Genomic DNA, 17500 nt, shown 5'->3' with positions numbered 1-17500 from the left:
ACATGTAAATGCCGGCAAAATGCTCATCTGCAACACACAAGTACACTGCACGCTAGCTGCTGCACACTGACACATAAATATATAGTTATGTGTCAGTGTGCAGCAGCTAGCGTGCGGCGGCCAGCGTGTGACAGTGTGTTGCAGATGAGCATTTGGCCGGCATTTACAGGAAATTGTCGGCAATAATAGGTGAAAGAGAGTAGAGAAACATTAAGACTTTGGTAGTAAATAGATTTCGTATTTATTTAGCATTATATTTTATTGAAACGCTTCAAGTGCCTGTGCGTAATTACGTATGATGTCAGCTTGATTTTCTGATTACATGCTATGGTGTTCTATCGTATGTTGTTTTTGATCACGATGACATGGCTGCATCACGCTATATATGTCTGATATCTACGTAAGTTATCACGGCTGTCTAGGTAAGTATCTATGTCAGTTATCTATGTCTCTGTTCCGCCCCCTTACTTCTACACCCCCCTCCGTCTCTATCTCTTTATTTCTCTCTCTCTCTCTCTCTCTCTCTCTCTCTCTCTCTCTCTCTCTCTCTCTCTCTAACTTTCCAACACACACTCTCTCTCTCTCTCTCTCTCTCTCTTCGTCACTCTTCTCCCCTCTTTTTCCCTCTCTCCGCAGCCTCATCACCCTATCGGGTGGTCGTTGTCCATAGTTTCACAAGGCAACAGAGGTAGCTGGGTGGCATATGCGGAGTTACTACAATACGGTGTGACAAAAGCTACGAGACAACGGCCGGAACAAACATTTACAGGTGCGTGAGGTGTCGCGTGGGGACGGCCGGCCGACAAGACACGTTCAGGCACAGCGTCGGCGGGCGGCCACAGCTCGCACGGATAGTCTGCTTTGCTTGACACTAATTCACCGCCGACAATGCGAATAAGTTATAGAACGATTGTGAAAGAACGCGCAAGGGAGAGAGTGTGTGTGTGTGTGTGAGAGAGAGACTGAGAGAGAGGGGGAGAGAGTGCAGAGAGGCAGAGCGAAAGAGAGAGAGAGGGGGGAGGAGCGGAAACGAGCAAGGCATAGAGAGAGTGGGGAGGGGGGAGAGAGCGCGTGTGTGTGAAACCATCACATACATTATAAGATGGGTGTTAACGCATTATGGATTTTTCTTGGCGTACACGCGCTTCTAGTTTTAAGCTAACTGCTGTAGAATTTGTTACTCGATAACCCGTCGCGGGGCAAAGTATTGTCATACATCACCATAATGCGGCATTGCCGATATCTCAAGCTGCTTACAAGCGACGTCCAGGCTAGCATCGCCACGTCTAACGTCACCATCTCTAGCGTCGCCACCTCTAACGTCGCCACCTCTAGCGTCACCACCTCTAGCGTCGCCACATCTAGCGTCGCCACATCTAGCGTCGCCACCTCTAGCGTCGCCACCTCTAGCGTCATAGAGAGAGAGAAAGAGAAAGAAGAAACGAAAGACGATCAGTCAGAAAAGACAAAAAAGAGGAGGAAGAGAAGAAGGGGAAGAGAGAGAAGAAGAAGAAGCGGGAAAAGAAGGCGAAGAAGAAGACGACGACGACGAAGAAGGAATTAGAGTGAGAGAGAAGCGAGAGAGGGGAAAGAAACGGGAGGGATATCAAGAAAAATAGAGAGCGCGCGCGCGAGAGAGAAATATATAGAGATCCGGGAGATATTCACCAATCACCACCACTCGCCCACGGCAGGCGTGTATGCTCCCGGCTCCGTTACTGCCCACGTTGACATGATGCCGCTATACGTAACTACAGACTTTATCGTCTGCGCTCTTACCTTCCTCTTTGATGCCGTTAGTCTCGGCAATCTTACTGAGATCCGTCGGTTGATCTTTATCCTCCGTGCTCTCTGGACTCGACGCACTTTCCTGGGGAATAAACGAGAAAAACGCTGTAGTGGAAAGATGGAGTAAATGCTGAGGGCGTCACCAATCCGAATGTGTTTGCCGATCGCATTGGTGGCGTGCGGCAAATACTACACGTGAGTGACAAATCGTCGTTTACGATTGTGAACATTAGCTATTGTCGGTCGGCGTATACCGCCTTTTCTCGACCGCTACCTTTTGCCGGACTAAACCCCGTCTCTCCGATCTCATCACATTCAACTTCCTATACCCCGTCCAAGTTGATCACTGTTCTTTGTCCCATTTGATCCCTATCTCTTTCATATTCGCCGTCTTCCACACGCACACACCTGTTTTCCTCGCTGTTCTCTTTAGCCCTTTCTCTTTTCTCACTGCTCCTCCTCCTCCTCCTCCTCCTCCTCCTTCTCCTCCTCTTATTATACTTCGTACCCTCCTCCACGCCCTCTTCCCGTTTCCATTCCCATTTATCCCCCAGGCCCCTTTCCACTTCTTCCCTCGTTTTCGGCGACCTTCCTACTCCTTGCGTATCCTCCCCTCTCCCTCCTCCTTCGACCCCTCTTCCTTCCCGCACCCAGTTCCCACCACCCAGTTCACCGCACGTACACGATCTCGATCGCCGGGCTGCGATGACGAAATTAGTCGATACTGCTTTGCTCGATGATCCTGCATGGTAGCGTCCCACTCCGTCCAACTCCAGCCGTTAGTTCTAACGCTAGGTTTGATAATTTGCGCTGACGCATGCTGCAGTGGCCGCCGCCCCGCGCGTTGCCACGCAGGGAAGCTTCATGGTGATCAGGAGATCAGGAGAAGCGTGTGCACGTGTGATACAACCACAACACGACGAGTGAAAGGTTTCCGTGCCGTATTATAATTATCACAGATGTGTACGAACGGGTGGGCTGACAGGCAGACAGAGAGGCAGGTAGGGAGGCAGGGTGGTAGGCAGGCAGGCAGAGATGCAGGCAGGCAGGTAGAGATGCATGCAGGCAGGCAGGTAGACAGACATGGAGACAGGCAGGGAAGCAGGTAGGCAGGTAGGCAGAGATGGAGACAGGCAGGGAAGCAGGTAGGCAGGTAGGCAGAGATGCAGGGAGGCAGGGAGACATTCATTAATGCAGACACACACAGGGGGGCATGTGGCACACACACAGCGCAAAAAGGTCGGATTGGATCACCTATCCCTGGTGCAATCGCCAAATTGAGTGACGTCACTAGGTGCGTAATTGCCCGGATGCCATACTCTGGGCGAGCGGGAGGGTGGGGGTGGATAGCTGACTGCTCCGCCTCGCGATCACCCACGCTCGTCATCATTCGCACATCATCCCCTCCCTCCAGACCCGCTCCTCCCTCCTCCCCCGTGGCGCGTGCTTGCATTCTCTGTCGGCAACGTCGCCCCGCCGCGAACCGAGCCTTTATTGTCTCGAGGTAATCAAAGAAGCCCGGTTTCCGTTTCAGCGGCGATTCGTTGCCATGGCAACACCACGAAACGTAGGCCGCCTTTTTCACCCCTTCGCCGCTCGTGGAGTGCGCGCTCACGAGCGTGTGTCGCTGCGTGCCCAGCCTCCTGGTGTACGCTGCCGTGTTACCGGCGGCCAGCCTACCCTCACTCACCCATACACTAGTAGCGAGAACATGCAGATAGTTGTTCGTTGCTAACTTTACAGCTCAATAGCATCGAGTTGTAAGCCGGCCGCACGCACATGAGGTATAGTAGGTAGTACAGTGATGCTGCATGCGTCCCATAGAGACGTCCCGTGCGTTCACTTCAATTATGTCTAATTATAAATGTACATGTATTATACATAGGACATCTATCTACCTACTAAATATAAATGTGTGTGTGTGTGTGTGTGTGTGTGTGTGTGTGTGTGTATGCGCGCGCGCTCGTGTGTGCGTGTGTGCGTGCGCGCGCGTGTGTGTGTGAGAGAGAGAGAAAGAGAGAGAGAGAGAGAGTGCGCGTGTGTGCAACGGAGTGGCGGGAAAGGGGAAATATATGGTGATTATTTTACATTTATTAAAAACAGAACGCAGCTGGAAAGCGATTACCTGTGTTCGCCTTCTCTCGCCATGCGTGTAAGCGACTGCAATTATGCATTTCGCGTTAGAAATGCACGGTATGTGTGTGCCGAGCGAATCTCGCAGCCATATCAACGTATATACACGCGTATACGACCATGGGAGCGTGTCACCGTGTCCTGCTGCGTTACCACCATGTATCACCATGCCCTGATACATTAGCAGCGTATATGAGTAGGCAGTTAGTTAGTAGTAGGTCACTATGAAATTATCAGCCGGTCCTGACATGTTTCGAGCGTGTATATATCATCATCCCTCATGACCATCGCACGTTTACTGCCATATGCGCGCATGTCATCGTGTACGTATTCCTCTTGTACAACTATGTACTAATATGTAGTATTCAATAAATACACATGCACGCACACACGTGTAGTCGCTCATACGTACAACCCATTCACGACGTACACACACACACACACGCATACACACACACATACGCACGCACGCACGCACGCACGAACATACACACACACACACACACACACACACACACACTCTTCTCTTGCGTCACCACCTTTAACGTCACCTTCTCTTGCGTCACCACATTTAGCGTCACCATCTCTAACGTCACCTTCTCTTGCGTCACCACCTCTAACGTCACCACATCTAGCGTCACCACTTCTAACGTCACCACATCTAGCGTCACCACCTCTAACGTCACCACATCTAGTGTCACCACCTCTAGCGTCACCACATCTAGCGTCACCAACTCTAGCGTCACCAACTCTAGCGTCACCACCTCTAGCGTCACCACCTCTAGCGTCGCCACCTCTAACGTCACCTTCTCTTGCATCGCAACCTCTTGCGTCACCACCTCTAAAGTCACAACCTATAACGTCACAACCTCTAACGTCACCGTCTCTTGCAGAACCCTCTTTAGCGTCACTATCTTTAGCATCGCCACTACAGCAATCGTCGGCAACTCATCATAGCAACGTATACGCGCATCACCGCGTCAGCCTGCCGACGTAGGCTTGCGTCACCTCGTTCTGTCGCCGCCTTACGTTACCACGTCACCCTACCGACGTTGTCCTGTGACCGTGCGTCCGTCCGTGCGTGCGTCCGTGCGTGCGACCGTGCGTGCGTCCGTGCGTGCGTCCGTGCGTGCGAACGTGCGTGCGTCCGTGCGTGCGTCCGTGCGTGCGAACGTGCGTGCGAACGTGCGTTTGGTCTTGTGTCTGCATGTTTTAAGATTTTAAGCCTGTAGTTTAGGCCATCGCCGCTTGAATCATGCGGGCCCGTGCAAAACGGTGATAGCTCGAGTCGCGCGTGCATAATTATAGATGGAGGGATGGATCGCAAACACATTCAAAATTAATGATAATTAAGCTCATTGTTTATAATTGCGTCTGTTAATTGCCCTCCTAATTGCGTCAACTAAACACTAGACAACGCTTAAAGTCATATAAACGCAGAGCGAGGAGCGAGACAATTAATCCGATTTTGTTAATTAGGCTAATTAGACAAACAAAGTTCGCAGCCGCAACGTAAATCTATTATTCACTAGCGAACACATACATATTCGCGATCAAAACGACGTTGCGATACAGGAAAAACAAGCGATCTGTTTACAAGCATGAAGATCCCGACGCTGCCACGAAGCGTCATCGGGAAAAACGAAGCGTCACGCGTAAAAAAACTCGGTGGAAAAGTTATGGTCACGTACGAGTGACCGCGCGATGACCTTGTGACGTAGCGGTGACCTTGTGACGTAGCGGTGTGTTTATATGATCATGTAGCGTGCACGTCGATGCGTAATTTCGCATTTGAATACATCAAACGTATACGTGCGTATGTGCGTGCGTATGCTAGCGCGCATGTTGTAGTGGTGCTCGTCGTCGTCGTCATGACAACAGCAGTGATTGTGATGTAATTATTACTGTTTATAATTTATACACATTTAATATCGAAATAAAATTGTCTAGAATAGAAGATTTAGGTAGCCGCATTTTCTATTATACATATAACGTGCGCATATAACATTTGCTCTCACGCGAACCGGTCAGCTTTAGATCTGGTACTAATTAATGATAGAAACATGAGGCATTGTCGTCAACTATAATGAGGATGGTACAGATAGCACGCTGTCTATTGTAAATTAATGGCATAATTAATTAACTTGTTAATTGAATTTTATAAAATTATGAAGACAGCGGCGGATCAGAACGGGATAAATTGACGGACAGAAGGTTTATAATGATGAGTGGCAGAGTCTGTCTCGTACGTCCGTACAGCCTTACTGTTGGAATGCGCTGCGAATCAGTGTTGCAGATCACGGGAGTAAGCATTAGCAATCACGCAATCACGATCCGCACGCACACACGCCCTCTCACGTACGCACGCACGCACGCACGCACGCACGCACGAATGTACGAACGCACGAGTCCTGGTCTACAGCGAGTGAGCTGTCTTGGTGACTCGTGATTTCATAATTCGTGTTCGTAGCTCGCTGACTATATACGTGCCTAATCACGCTCAATTGTACGTAGTAGAAACTATTGAGCTAAAAGACAATTACATTCGTGCAATGGCTGAAGTGGAAAGCAGTTAAACGCTGTTGGCAAGTGTGAAGCAGAGCTTTCCGTCCGAACGCGCGTGGTCGACCACAACATCGACAGTACCTATATATATATATATATATATATATATATATTATATATTATTTATTACTCCTAACTATTGTCTGGTCTCTCTCACAATTCCCTCTCCCTCTCCTCTCATCTGTCTTTTTTTATCTCCGCACGTCTCTCCCCTATGTTCTCTCAGCTCTCTCTCTCCCCTCTCCTCTCCTCTCCTCTCTTTCCCTATCCCCCCTTCTCTGTCTCTCACGTCCTGCTCTCATACAGAGATAACGGACCGCCCAGCGATTTCCGCTCTATATTTGACACACAGCGCATGAGACGCCGTCTGGCGTGCGTGCGTGCGTGCGGGCAGGCGGGCGGGCGGGGAGAGCCGGAGACCGCCTGCGCACCTAGCGACCGCCTCAGCGGCCCTGAAATGGCGTCGCTAGGCATCCGCCTCCCGGCATGGCTTCCTCGGCGCAGCATCTGGAGGGGCATCATATTCTCCTCCCTTGCTAAAACGACCGCGAACGCTCTTTGTCTTAAGCGTTCTTCGAGCGGCACGCGGCATTAAGCAACCGTCGACCGTCAACAACGAAGCGGAATTTTAAAACCAGCGGCAAAAATTGGATTGCTAAAAGTGTAGCGCTCCTTATATTTTAATGACGGCTGGATGCAAAGCGGCGGCCATGCTGCGAAAAAGCCAGTTGAATAAGTCTGCTAATGAATGTGCCAGCCGCGCCAGACAACGGCTCGACAGCGACTCAACTATAATTGTATGCGAGCAGCATGCATCGATTCTAATTTATAAGTCTGCATTTTAAGTAGGCACAGGCAGGGGCACACGCGTCTATTGATTTTTCGCGATTTTAAAGTTCATGTCCTCGCAGCGAAAGCTAACAGCAACGAAGACGAGGAAGAGGCTTCTCTCTCTCGTGCGCGCGCGACGGATAGCAAACAGGCAGCCGCCCGCCGCCATCTTTGACCTTGCGTTGGAAACTGTACGTCGGTCGTCGGCGGCCGCACCTAGTCGGCCGACGGACGATTTTCGTTGGCAAAAAACGTCGGCGATCGTCGCGCGAGCGTCACATGTCGGCGTTACTACGGTCGACACGGCGCTAGGCGGCGTTAAGGAGGTCGGAAAACCGACGCAATTGCACAAGGCCGTATGTAGAAGAGCGATGGAAAGAGACTAGGAGCTGCGGAGCGGAGATGGTCCGGTGCTGTATAGAAGGGAAAGATGCGTGACAGGAATGAGATAGGAAAGAGAAGGATAGAGAGAGAGGTAAAGAGAGAGAGAGAAAGACAGATAAAGAGATGTATAAAAAGGGTAATAGAAAGAGAGGGAAAAAATAAAGAAAGAGAGAGAGAGAAAGAAGAAGAAGGAGTAGCAAAAGAGATGGAAATATAGGTTCAAAATTTGTCCCGTAGATGTAGAAGTAGGGGGTAAAGATAATAGTCTTTTGGATGAAGAGGCTGGGGAAGACCTGGTACGTGTGACGACTAGAAAAGAGAGAGAGAGAGAGAGAGAGAGAGAGAGAGAGAGAGAGAGAGAGCGCGAGAAAGAAGGGGCAGGAAAAGGGGACGAGGTAACAGGTAGGACAAAATTTGGCCATACGATGTTCGGTTCGGAATAAAGGCGGATAGAGAATCTGGAGCGAATAATCAATGAGTAAAAGCAAAAACTGAATCGCATGTGGCTTGGGAAACCTACTGGAGAAAGGGGACAGGAGAGAGGCCGGAAAAGAAAGAATAAATGTGGATGTGAGAGATTCGGAGAGGATAAAGGATGATACAAGAGAATAGAACAAAAGAGAAAGATAAGCGAAAGAGGGCCAAAGATGAGCAAAGATGAGATAAAAACCTTACTATATGTGTACCTACTGCTCGAGATAAAAACCTTACTATATGTGTACCTACTGCTCGAGATAAAACTCTTACTATGTCTGTACCTACTGCTCGGAAGCCATTGGTGACTACTACAAAAAGTCCAGACATCCTAAATTTATTATTATTACGTAATTAAAATCATTATAAAAATCTATGTAGCCCTTATCAACCCGTGGGATACTATATATATGTGTATGCGTGGTGCCTGCGTATATATATATATATATATATATATATATATATATATATATTAATTAACAATGTACCGCGATAGTTGTCACCGGGTGTACGCAATCGTTACGCGCCACGGAATCTGCAACGAAACTCGTTTAGTAACTATACTTGCAGTCCCTGGGCGCTCGAACAGAACAAAGACGAAGTAATTTGGTCGAGCAATGGTCAATCACGTTTCCGTTAAACGCCGGCCATTTGCCTTGGTTTAGTGAACTCGAGCCGGAGATAAACCGTCATCCGAGAACACTCGCCCAAAGTGCAACGTATGGAACTCAATCGTGCCTAACTCTAATATAACCCATGACCGTAACATAAACTAACCACTAAACACTAAACTAAACGCTAACCTAACAACTATCCCTAACCATAACATAACTAACTCTAAAAGCTATAAGTAATCGCAACATAACTCTAACCCTAGACCTAACACTAGCGCGAACCTCTAACCTAATTAACCCTAACCAGCCTAACTCTAACCCTAACCCTAACGCGTAGCCCTAACTCTATCCAACCAACCCCAAACCCCGCAAGCAACCTGAACCTAACTACAACCATAGTATAAAAAGCCGAGCAACTATTCAGCAAATTATAAGTATAGGAAAGTAACGCATTATTCACTGGTGAACGTGATGCTTGAACAGCTATACGTAGCACCCAAGCACACTCCCCTCGTCCTCCACCACTATAACACCCGATAGTACCGCCTGCCCTCCACTCACTATACACACAATGTACCCCCCACCATACACCAGGTTTTTGAGGTGGTTCATAGACCCTCCCCACACCACCTAATACACACGATAGTACCATCCTCGCCACCACATACACACTGGGTTAAGGGCATCATAACCTCTCGCCCCACTATACCAAGCACGATAGTACACTCTCTCACGCGGTTTTACGCAACTATACACACGATAGTACCCTCCCTCCCCAATGAACAATGCGAAGTACCTGGACGCTCGCCTCACACACTATAAATATCACACGATAGTACCGGGGCGGGCCCCTCGCACCACTGATACACATGGATAGTACCGCTCCTCCACCCTAACACCATCGATAGACCGGCTCCCGCCGCACCCACCAGCTATACCACACGAAGTGCCCTTCCTCCCACCATATACACACGAAGTACCTCCCTGCAACTACTATATAACAACACACCGATTAGTACCCTCTCTCCACACTATACACACGATAGTAACCCTCTCCTCCCCACATATCACACATAGTACCTCCGTCCCAACATACACACGATAGTACCCCTCCTCCAACTATACACACGATAGTAACCTCTCTCCACACTTAATTCACACGAAGACCCTCCGCCACCAGCTATACACACGATAAACCCCTCCCACCACTATAGCAGCAGTCACTAGTCCCTTCTCGTCACACCACTATACACACGCATAGACTCTCTCCCACCACTGATACACACTATAGTAACCCTCTCTCCCCCCACCACTCTAACACGATAGCACCGCTCTCACTTCCAGCCCACATACACACGGACACCTACCCTCTCTCCCACACACTATACCATGTTCACGAAAGTACCTCTCGTCCCACCACATAACCCACCAATAACATGCCTCTACCACACTAACCCACACGATAGTCGCTCCTGCCACCATATACACACGATAGTACTCCTCCCACCACTAATACACATCGCGAAGTACCTCTCTCACCACCCACTATACCCGATAGTACCCTCTCTCCACCACTATACATCACGATAGTACCTTCTCTCCCACTCAACCCACGAAGAACCCTCCCTGCCCACCACTAACACACCAGTCATCTCCCCACACTAAACCAACGATAGTACCTCTCCTCACACGCACTATACACACGATTACCCCCTCAACCACGATACACACGAATACCCTCCCTCCCACCACTCATACACCAAGTATCCCTGCTCTCCCACCACATACCACGATACCTCTCTCGCCACCATAAACACACGAGAGTACCCTCTCTCTCACCACTATATCACACGATAGGACCGTTCTCTCCACTACTAACACACAAGAACCCTCCTGCACCACTATAACACACGATTACTCGCTCTCTCCCACCACTATACACATCGATAGACCCTCCTCCCCACCACTATACACATGATCAGTACCCCCCCTCACGACAATACACCACGATAGTACCCTCTGCTCCCACACTAACAGCACAATACCCCTCTCTCACACCACTATAGCAACACGATAGCCCGCTTCGCACACCGCACCATACACACGAAATATACCCCTCCACCACTATAACACACGATAGTCCCCTCTCTCACAGCCACTATACACATGATAGTACCGTCTCTCTCTCACCACTATAACAACACGAAGTACCTTCTCTCCACTACTATACATCACGATAGACCTCTCCCCCACCGACTATACCACGGAAATCCCTCTCTCCACCACCACATCATACACACGATACGTACCTCTCTCACACCACTAATCACACGAATATACCCCCTCTCTCACAACCACATACACACGATAGTACTCTCTCTCACACACTAAACGAATATACCTTCTCCTCCCACCACTATACACACGATATCCCTCCTCCCACCACAACACACGATAGCACCCGTCACTCCCACGCACTAACACACTCGATAGACCCATCCTGCTCACCACTATACACACGATAGTACTTCTCTCCACTACTATACACAGCATAGAACCCTCCGCTGGCCACCACTATACACACGAAGTACCCTCTCACACACACTATCACACATAGACGCCTCTCTCACCACTAATATCACACGATATACCTTCCCCACTGACTATACACAGGCAATAACCCTCCCTGGCCACCACTACACACGAGTAGCTACCCCTTCCTCCACCACCATACACACACGATAGATACACTCTCCTACCACACTATACACCATAGTACCCCCCCCACGACACTATACAGCACGATCGTACTCTCCTCACAGCCAATAGAAAAAAGCACACACACTACCCTCTCCACCACTAAACACACGATAGTACTCTCTCACACAGCACTACTACACACGCATAGACCCTCTCCCCCCAAATACATCCCACATAACCTCTCACCACACGAACCACGATAGTACCGTCTCCCCCCAATACACACGATAGTATCCCCCTCCCACCACTATAACACACGATCGTACAGCCTCTCTCCCACCACTGAAGCACCGATAGACCCCCTCACACACATAGCACACGACAGTACCCTCTCCCCCACTATACCCACGATAGTAGCCCCCTCCCCACACTAACCACGCAGTAACCGCCCCTCACCCACTACACGATCAGTACCCTCTCTCCCCAGCCACTATAACACGATAGTACCTCCCTCCCACCACTAACACACGATAGACCCCTCTCACACACTATACACACGATAGTACCCTCCTCCACCCACTATAACCACTATAGACCCTCTCTCTCACCACATACACACATAGCACCCTCCTCCCACGCACATACATACACACGATAGTACCCTCTCCTCTCCCACCACTAACATCACGATAAACCTCCTCCACTACATACACACGACAAACCCGCCTACAATTTACGATATACAACAACCTAACCCTCCTCCTCTCACCGCACTTGCACTCTAGCTCCGCTTCCACAAACGACGGACACGACTCTACTCTCCTTCCTAGCAAAAAACAGCCATTATCCGAACGGCTACGGCGAGTTAATAAGGACTCGTCTCGATGGAGCACAATTCGCTGCACGGACTAACGCGTAAAGAAAACTCCGCCGAACATTACGTCGCACGAACAAGCAGATCACCACGAACACAAGTAGCCTTTCGTTTTTAGCCAATACGCGGCGAAAATAGGAGGGGCGCACGCACGACAGCTTCAGTAAAACAGAGCACCGGGAGATACGGGAGATAAAGGACAAAGGCTCGTCGCCCCTGCGAAACACGTCGTCGCTCCTAGTTGCAGGCGACGTCTTTTGTTGGCAGCCGCGTTACTTTCGCGTTCGCGTCGTCGCCAATTCTGCACGTCATCAACAGCCACACTGCGCACATTTGGCTCTATTTCACCCTGCACGTGCGCAACACGGTATCTTCATCTCATCGTCACACACACGCACGCGCGGATTCTGAGACCAGATGACCTTCGTGGAAACGAACCGCTGAGCGTCTACTGCATGTCAACCCGGCAGCTAGTCGCGCCGAGCCCGCGTCCGTGGTTGTGAATTCGTGAGCTAGCGAGGACAACGCGCGGCGGCCGCCACATGTAACCTGCATAGCTGATAGCGACACTCAGCAATGTAGTGAACATACACGAAGCTAAAAACACGAGACAAACAATACTTAGCCGCAAACAACACGTGTACTGCCGCCCCTCCATCCTCTCTCTGCCTATCTGGTCTCGCTCGCTTTCATCTCCCTCTCTCTCCACCCTCTTTCTTCTCCTATCCTACTCCTCCTCCTCTCTCACTCATCTCTCTCTCTCTCTTGTCATCTGCTCTAACACACACCACATCACGCACCCCGCACGACGCACAGCACGCACGCCGCACGCACGCAACGCACAGCACGCACACACCACACACAACACACACCACATCACATATAAATATCAGGAGTGAATAATAATAGATTATTATCATAATTCTATATAACTATTATATTCATCCTGTTATTAAAAAATACATATAAATATATAATATATATATAATATATATAGACACCGATTCGCACACGTACGCACGCGTAAAACCTGTAGTTAACCTTACCATGGAATTTTTCTGTTACTCGGCCTGTGTGTCTGTATTGTTGCCTGTGGCACTCTCTTTGAGAAGGCGATGAGCGATGAGCGTCTACTATGCGGTACCCATCCGATCCCACTTCCCTTCTCAACCACCAAAAACACATAGAACGCAGATAGAACGCAGATGCCACAGATACTGGCTTGTGAAAAGAGGACAGTGGAAACCAACGTAGCGTGCTATAGCTTTCTGCTACATGAACAGGATATTTGGTTTGTGCGGGTGTTTTCACGAACTATCTGATCATATTCTGATATAGGTCAAGAATTGTATTTAACGCTAGTACTCGGAATAATACTACAAACACATACGCACGCGCACACCACGCACACACGCACACCACACGCACACGCACACCACACGCACGACGCACAGCCACACATGCACATGCACACGTAGCACAAACGCGACCACCGCACCACACCGCCACGCAACGCCCGCCGCGCCAGCATTTACGCTAAACCGGCAAATTCACTGAGATGTTATACGGTAACGAAGAAGTTAGATCGCTACAACGTTTGCTTTATAAACGGTTTTCGAAAGGTTGCCGCTTTTTCACGATAAGATGCCGTGTTATTGCGTAATAGGGTGATTCCGGAACCTATAATGCTGACTTTGTGTTTAACTGGCCACGCTTCAGAGCTAGCTATAACCGGCACGGTCTGGTGGGGTGGGGTGTGATGTGCGTGGTGGTGGTGGGCGTGTGGTGGTGTGGGGTAGGGTGGTTGGTGGTGGGTGTGATGGTGAGGTGGTGGTGGTGTGCGTGTCAGTGTGGTGTGTGTGGGGTGGTGATGGTGTAGTGGTGGTGGTGGGTGAGGTGGTGTGGGTTGGGGTGGTGGGGTGGGGTGTGTGGGGGGGTGGTGCTGGGGGGTGTGGTGGGTGGTGGGATGTGAGTGAATGGGGGGGGAGGTGTGTGGGTGGTGGATGGTGGGGTAAGTGGTGTGGGGATGTGGGTGGGGTGGGGGCGGTGGTGTTAAGTGGTGGTGTGTGGTGGTGTGTGCGCTGCTGGTGGGTGGTGGGTGGTGTGCGGTGGTGGTGGTGGTGAGGTGATGGTGGGGTGGTGCTGGTAGTGGTTTGGTGATGTGGTGGGGTGATGGTGAAGGTGTAGTATGTGGGGGTGGGGTGGTGTGGTTGTGGTGTGTGGTGTGAGGTGCGTGGGAGGGGTGTGGTGGGGTGGGTGGTGGTGTGATGTGGTGGGTGAGGTGCGCTGGGTGGTGGGGGGGGGGTGTGCATGGTGGTGTGGTGTGGTGGTGGTGGTGGGTGGGTGTGGGTTAGTGGTGGTGGCGTGGTGTGGTGGTGATGGTGGGGTGGTGTGAGGGTATGGGATCGTAGTGGTGCTCGTCGCGTCGTCATGACAACAGCAGGATGTGATGTAATATACTGAGTTTATACTGTAACACATATAATAGAACTAAAATCTCGACCTAAAGGTTAGGTAGGGCGCATTCCTATCTAATACATATAATGTGCGCATTATACACATTGCTCTCCACGCGAACGTCAGCTTATAGATCATGGACTAATCAAAGATACGACACATGAGCATTGTCGTCAGCTATAATGAGGATGTACAGATAGCACGCTGTCATTGTAAATAATGCAAATAATTAACTGCTAATGAATTATACAAATTATAAAACAGCGGCGGATCAGAAACGGGAAAATCTGAGGACAGAAGGTGTAATGAGATGGCAGAGTCCGTCTCGTACGTCGCGTACAGCCTTACGTTGAATGCGCTGCGAAGCAGTGCAAGATCACGTGAGTAATGCATAGCATATCACCAATACCGATCCGCACGCACAACACGCCCTCCATACGGTAACACCACGCACGCACGGCTCAACGCATGAATACGAACGCACAAGCCGGTCTACAGCAGGAGCCTGTCTTGTGACTCGTGATTCATATCGTGTTCGTAGCCCGCTGACATATACGTGCCTAATCAACGCTCAATGTACGTAGGAGAAACTATTGAAGCAAACAAAGACAATACATCGTGGCAATGGCCTGAATGAGAAAAGCAGTTAAACGCTGTTGGCCAAGTGGAAGCAGAGCTTTCCGTCGAACGCGCCGCGTGCGACCACAACATCCGAACAGTACTATATAATAAATTATATATACAAGTGTGTTGCTGTGTGCTTGTATGTCGGTGTGTGTGTGTGTGATGTTGTGTGTGTTGTGGTGGGTGTGTGTGCGGGGCGTGTTGTTGGGTGTTGTGCCTTGTGTGGGGCGTCGCGTCGTGTGTAGTATGTGTCGGGTCGTGTGGGTGTGTTTGTGGTGTGTTGGATGCGTGTGTGTGTGTTTGTGGTGTGTGGTGTAGTGTGTGTGGTGTGTGTGATGTGTGTGCGGTGTTTGGCGTCGGCGTGTGTAGTTGTATTGATCGTGTCGTGGGTTTGTGTGGTGGTGTTATGGTGTGATGTGTGTGGTTGTGTTGGTGTGGTGGTACGTGTGTGTGTCGTGTGTGAGTGTGTGTGTGTGTGATGGTGTGTATGTGTGTGTTTGTGGTGGGTGTGTTGTGTGTGGTGTTGTGTAATGTTGTTGTGGTCGATATGGTGTGTGTTTTCGATAATATATAATAATATAATGTACGAGCAAGTAGATGGCGAAAAATATGTATACTTATAGAGTTAGGCACGCTCAACATCAGTATGAGGATAGAAAACTCGACACACAGTAAATAGCGTTATGGCAGAAAAACACCGAATCGATTCGACGCCATTAGCCGCATCCGCAGAAAATTCCGTCTCGCCTAGCTTCCCTCCCGCGTGCGCACTGATAAATCATGAAAACTGTGCCTAATCGGTGAATCATGGGAAACAGTCGGATGCGCACGTATTCCTGCGGGACACATGCCACTGTCACCAGGGATCAAGTCGAGTTTCTCGGATTTTCCGGAAAACAAGTTTCCCAAATGCAAAAAAGCGTCAATTGTGCGCGAAAGAAATCGAACAAATGCGACGCCGCCACCTAGTGGGGTGGCGGTGCCGCATCGGAGGTCCGTAGCTTGCCGTGCGGCGTGCGCGCACAGCGTTCGTGCCGTAATTACATACACGGCACATTGGAACTCTCAAAAAAAATAAAAAAATGAAATAAACACAAAAATGTAATATACCTGCAAAAGTCTAATAATATTCTCACTCATTCCCTATATCACATGTAAATGCCGGCAAAAGCTCATCTGGCAACACACAAGTACATCGCCACGCCTAGCTCTTGCACACGAATACATAAAATATAGTTATGTGTCAGTGTGCAGCACGCTAGCGTGCGGCGCCACGTGGACAGTGTGTGCAGATGAGCATTGGCCGCATACAGGAAATTGTCGCAATATAGGTGAAAGAGAGTAAGAAACATTAAGACTTTGGTATAAATAGATTTCGTATTATAGGCATATACTTTATTGAAACCAGCTTCAAGTGCCTGTCGTAATTATACGTATGAGGTCAGGCTGATTTTCTGATTACATAGCTAGGTTCTATCGTATGTTTTTTGATCACCGATGACAATGGCTGCATCACGCTAATTATGCGATATCTACCGCAAGTATCACGGCTGTAGGTAAGTACTATGTCAGTTTACCTAGTCTCTGTTCGCGCCCCCTTACTTCTACACCGCCCCTCCGGTCTCATATCTCTTATTCTCTCTCTCTCATCTCCTCTGTCTCTCATCTCTCTCTCACCTCTCTAGACTTTCGCAAACACACACACTCCCATCATCTCTTCTCTCATTCTCTCTCTCACCTCTCGCTCCTCGCTCTCTCTAACTTTCCAACACAACGAGACGTCGAACCTCTCTTCTCTCCTCATCCCTCTCTCTCTCCTCTCTCTCTCTCGGCACTCTCTCCCTCTTTTTACCCTCTCTCCGCAGCCGTCACACCCTAATCGGGTGTCGTGTCCATAATCACAAAGGCAACAGAGTACTGGTGGCTAGCGGAGTGTAACTACACTACGTGTGACAAAAGCTACGAGACAACGGGCGCGGAACAAACATTTACAGGTAGCGTGAGTAGTCGCGCTGGACGGGCCGGCGCCGACAAACCGTTCAGGCACAGCGTCGCG

The 17500-nt window shown here is 49.7% G+C and overlaps 1 protein-coding gene across 1 annotated transcript in view; it reads right to left on the bottom strand.

Annotated features, from left to right (window-relative positions):
• Positions 1-17500, bottom strand: part of LOC106808933 (nucleolar protein 4-like) — a 101949-nt gene that overhangs the window by 11340 nt on the left and 73109 nt on the right. Inside the window, exon 4 of the mRNA XM_014811856.1 lies at positions 1780-1870. Within this exon, the coding sequence (XP_014667342.1) occupies positions 1780-1870 (91 nt within the window). The remainder of the gene's footprint in view (positions 1-1779; positions 1871-17500) is intronic.

The sequence above is a fragment of the Priapulus caudatus genome, unplaced genomic scaffold (assembly GCF_000485595.1).
Source record: "Priapulus caudatus unplaced genomic scaffold, Priapulus_caudatus-5.0.1 Scaffold315, whole genome shotgun sequence".
NCBI classification, from domain to species: domain Eukaryota; kingdom Metazoa; phylum Priapulida; class Priapulimorpha; order Priapulimorphida; family Priapulidae; genus Priapulus; species Priapulus caudatus.
This window is presented reverse-complemented; position numbering and strand designations above follow the sequence as displayed.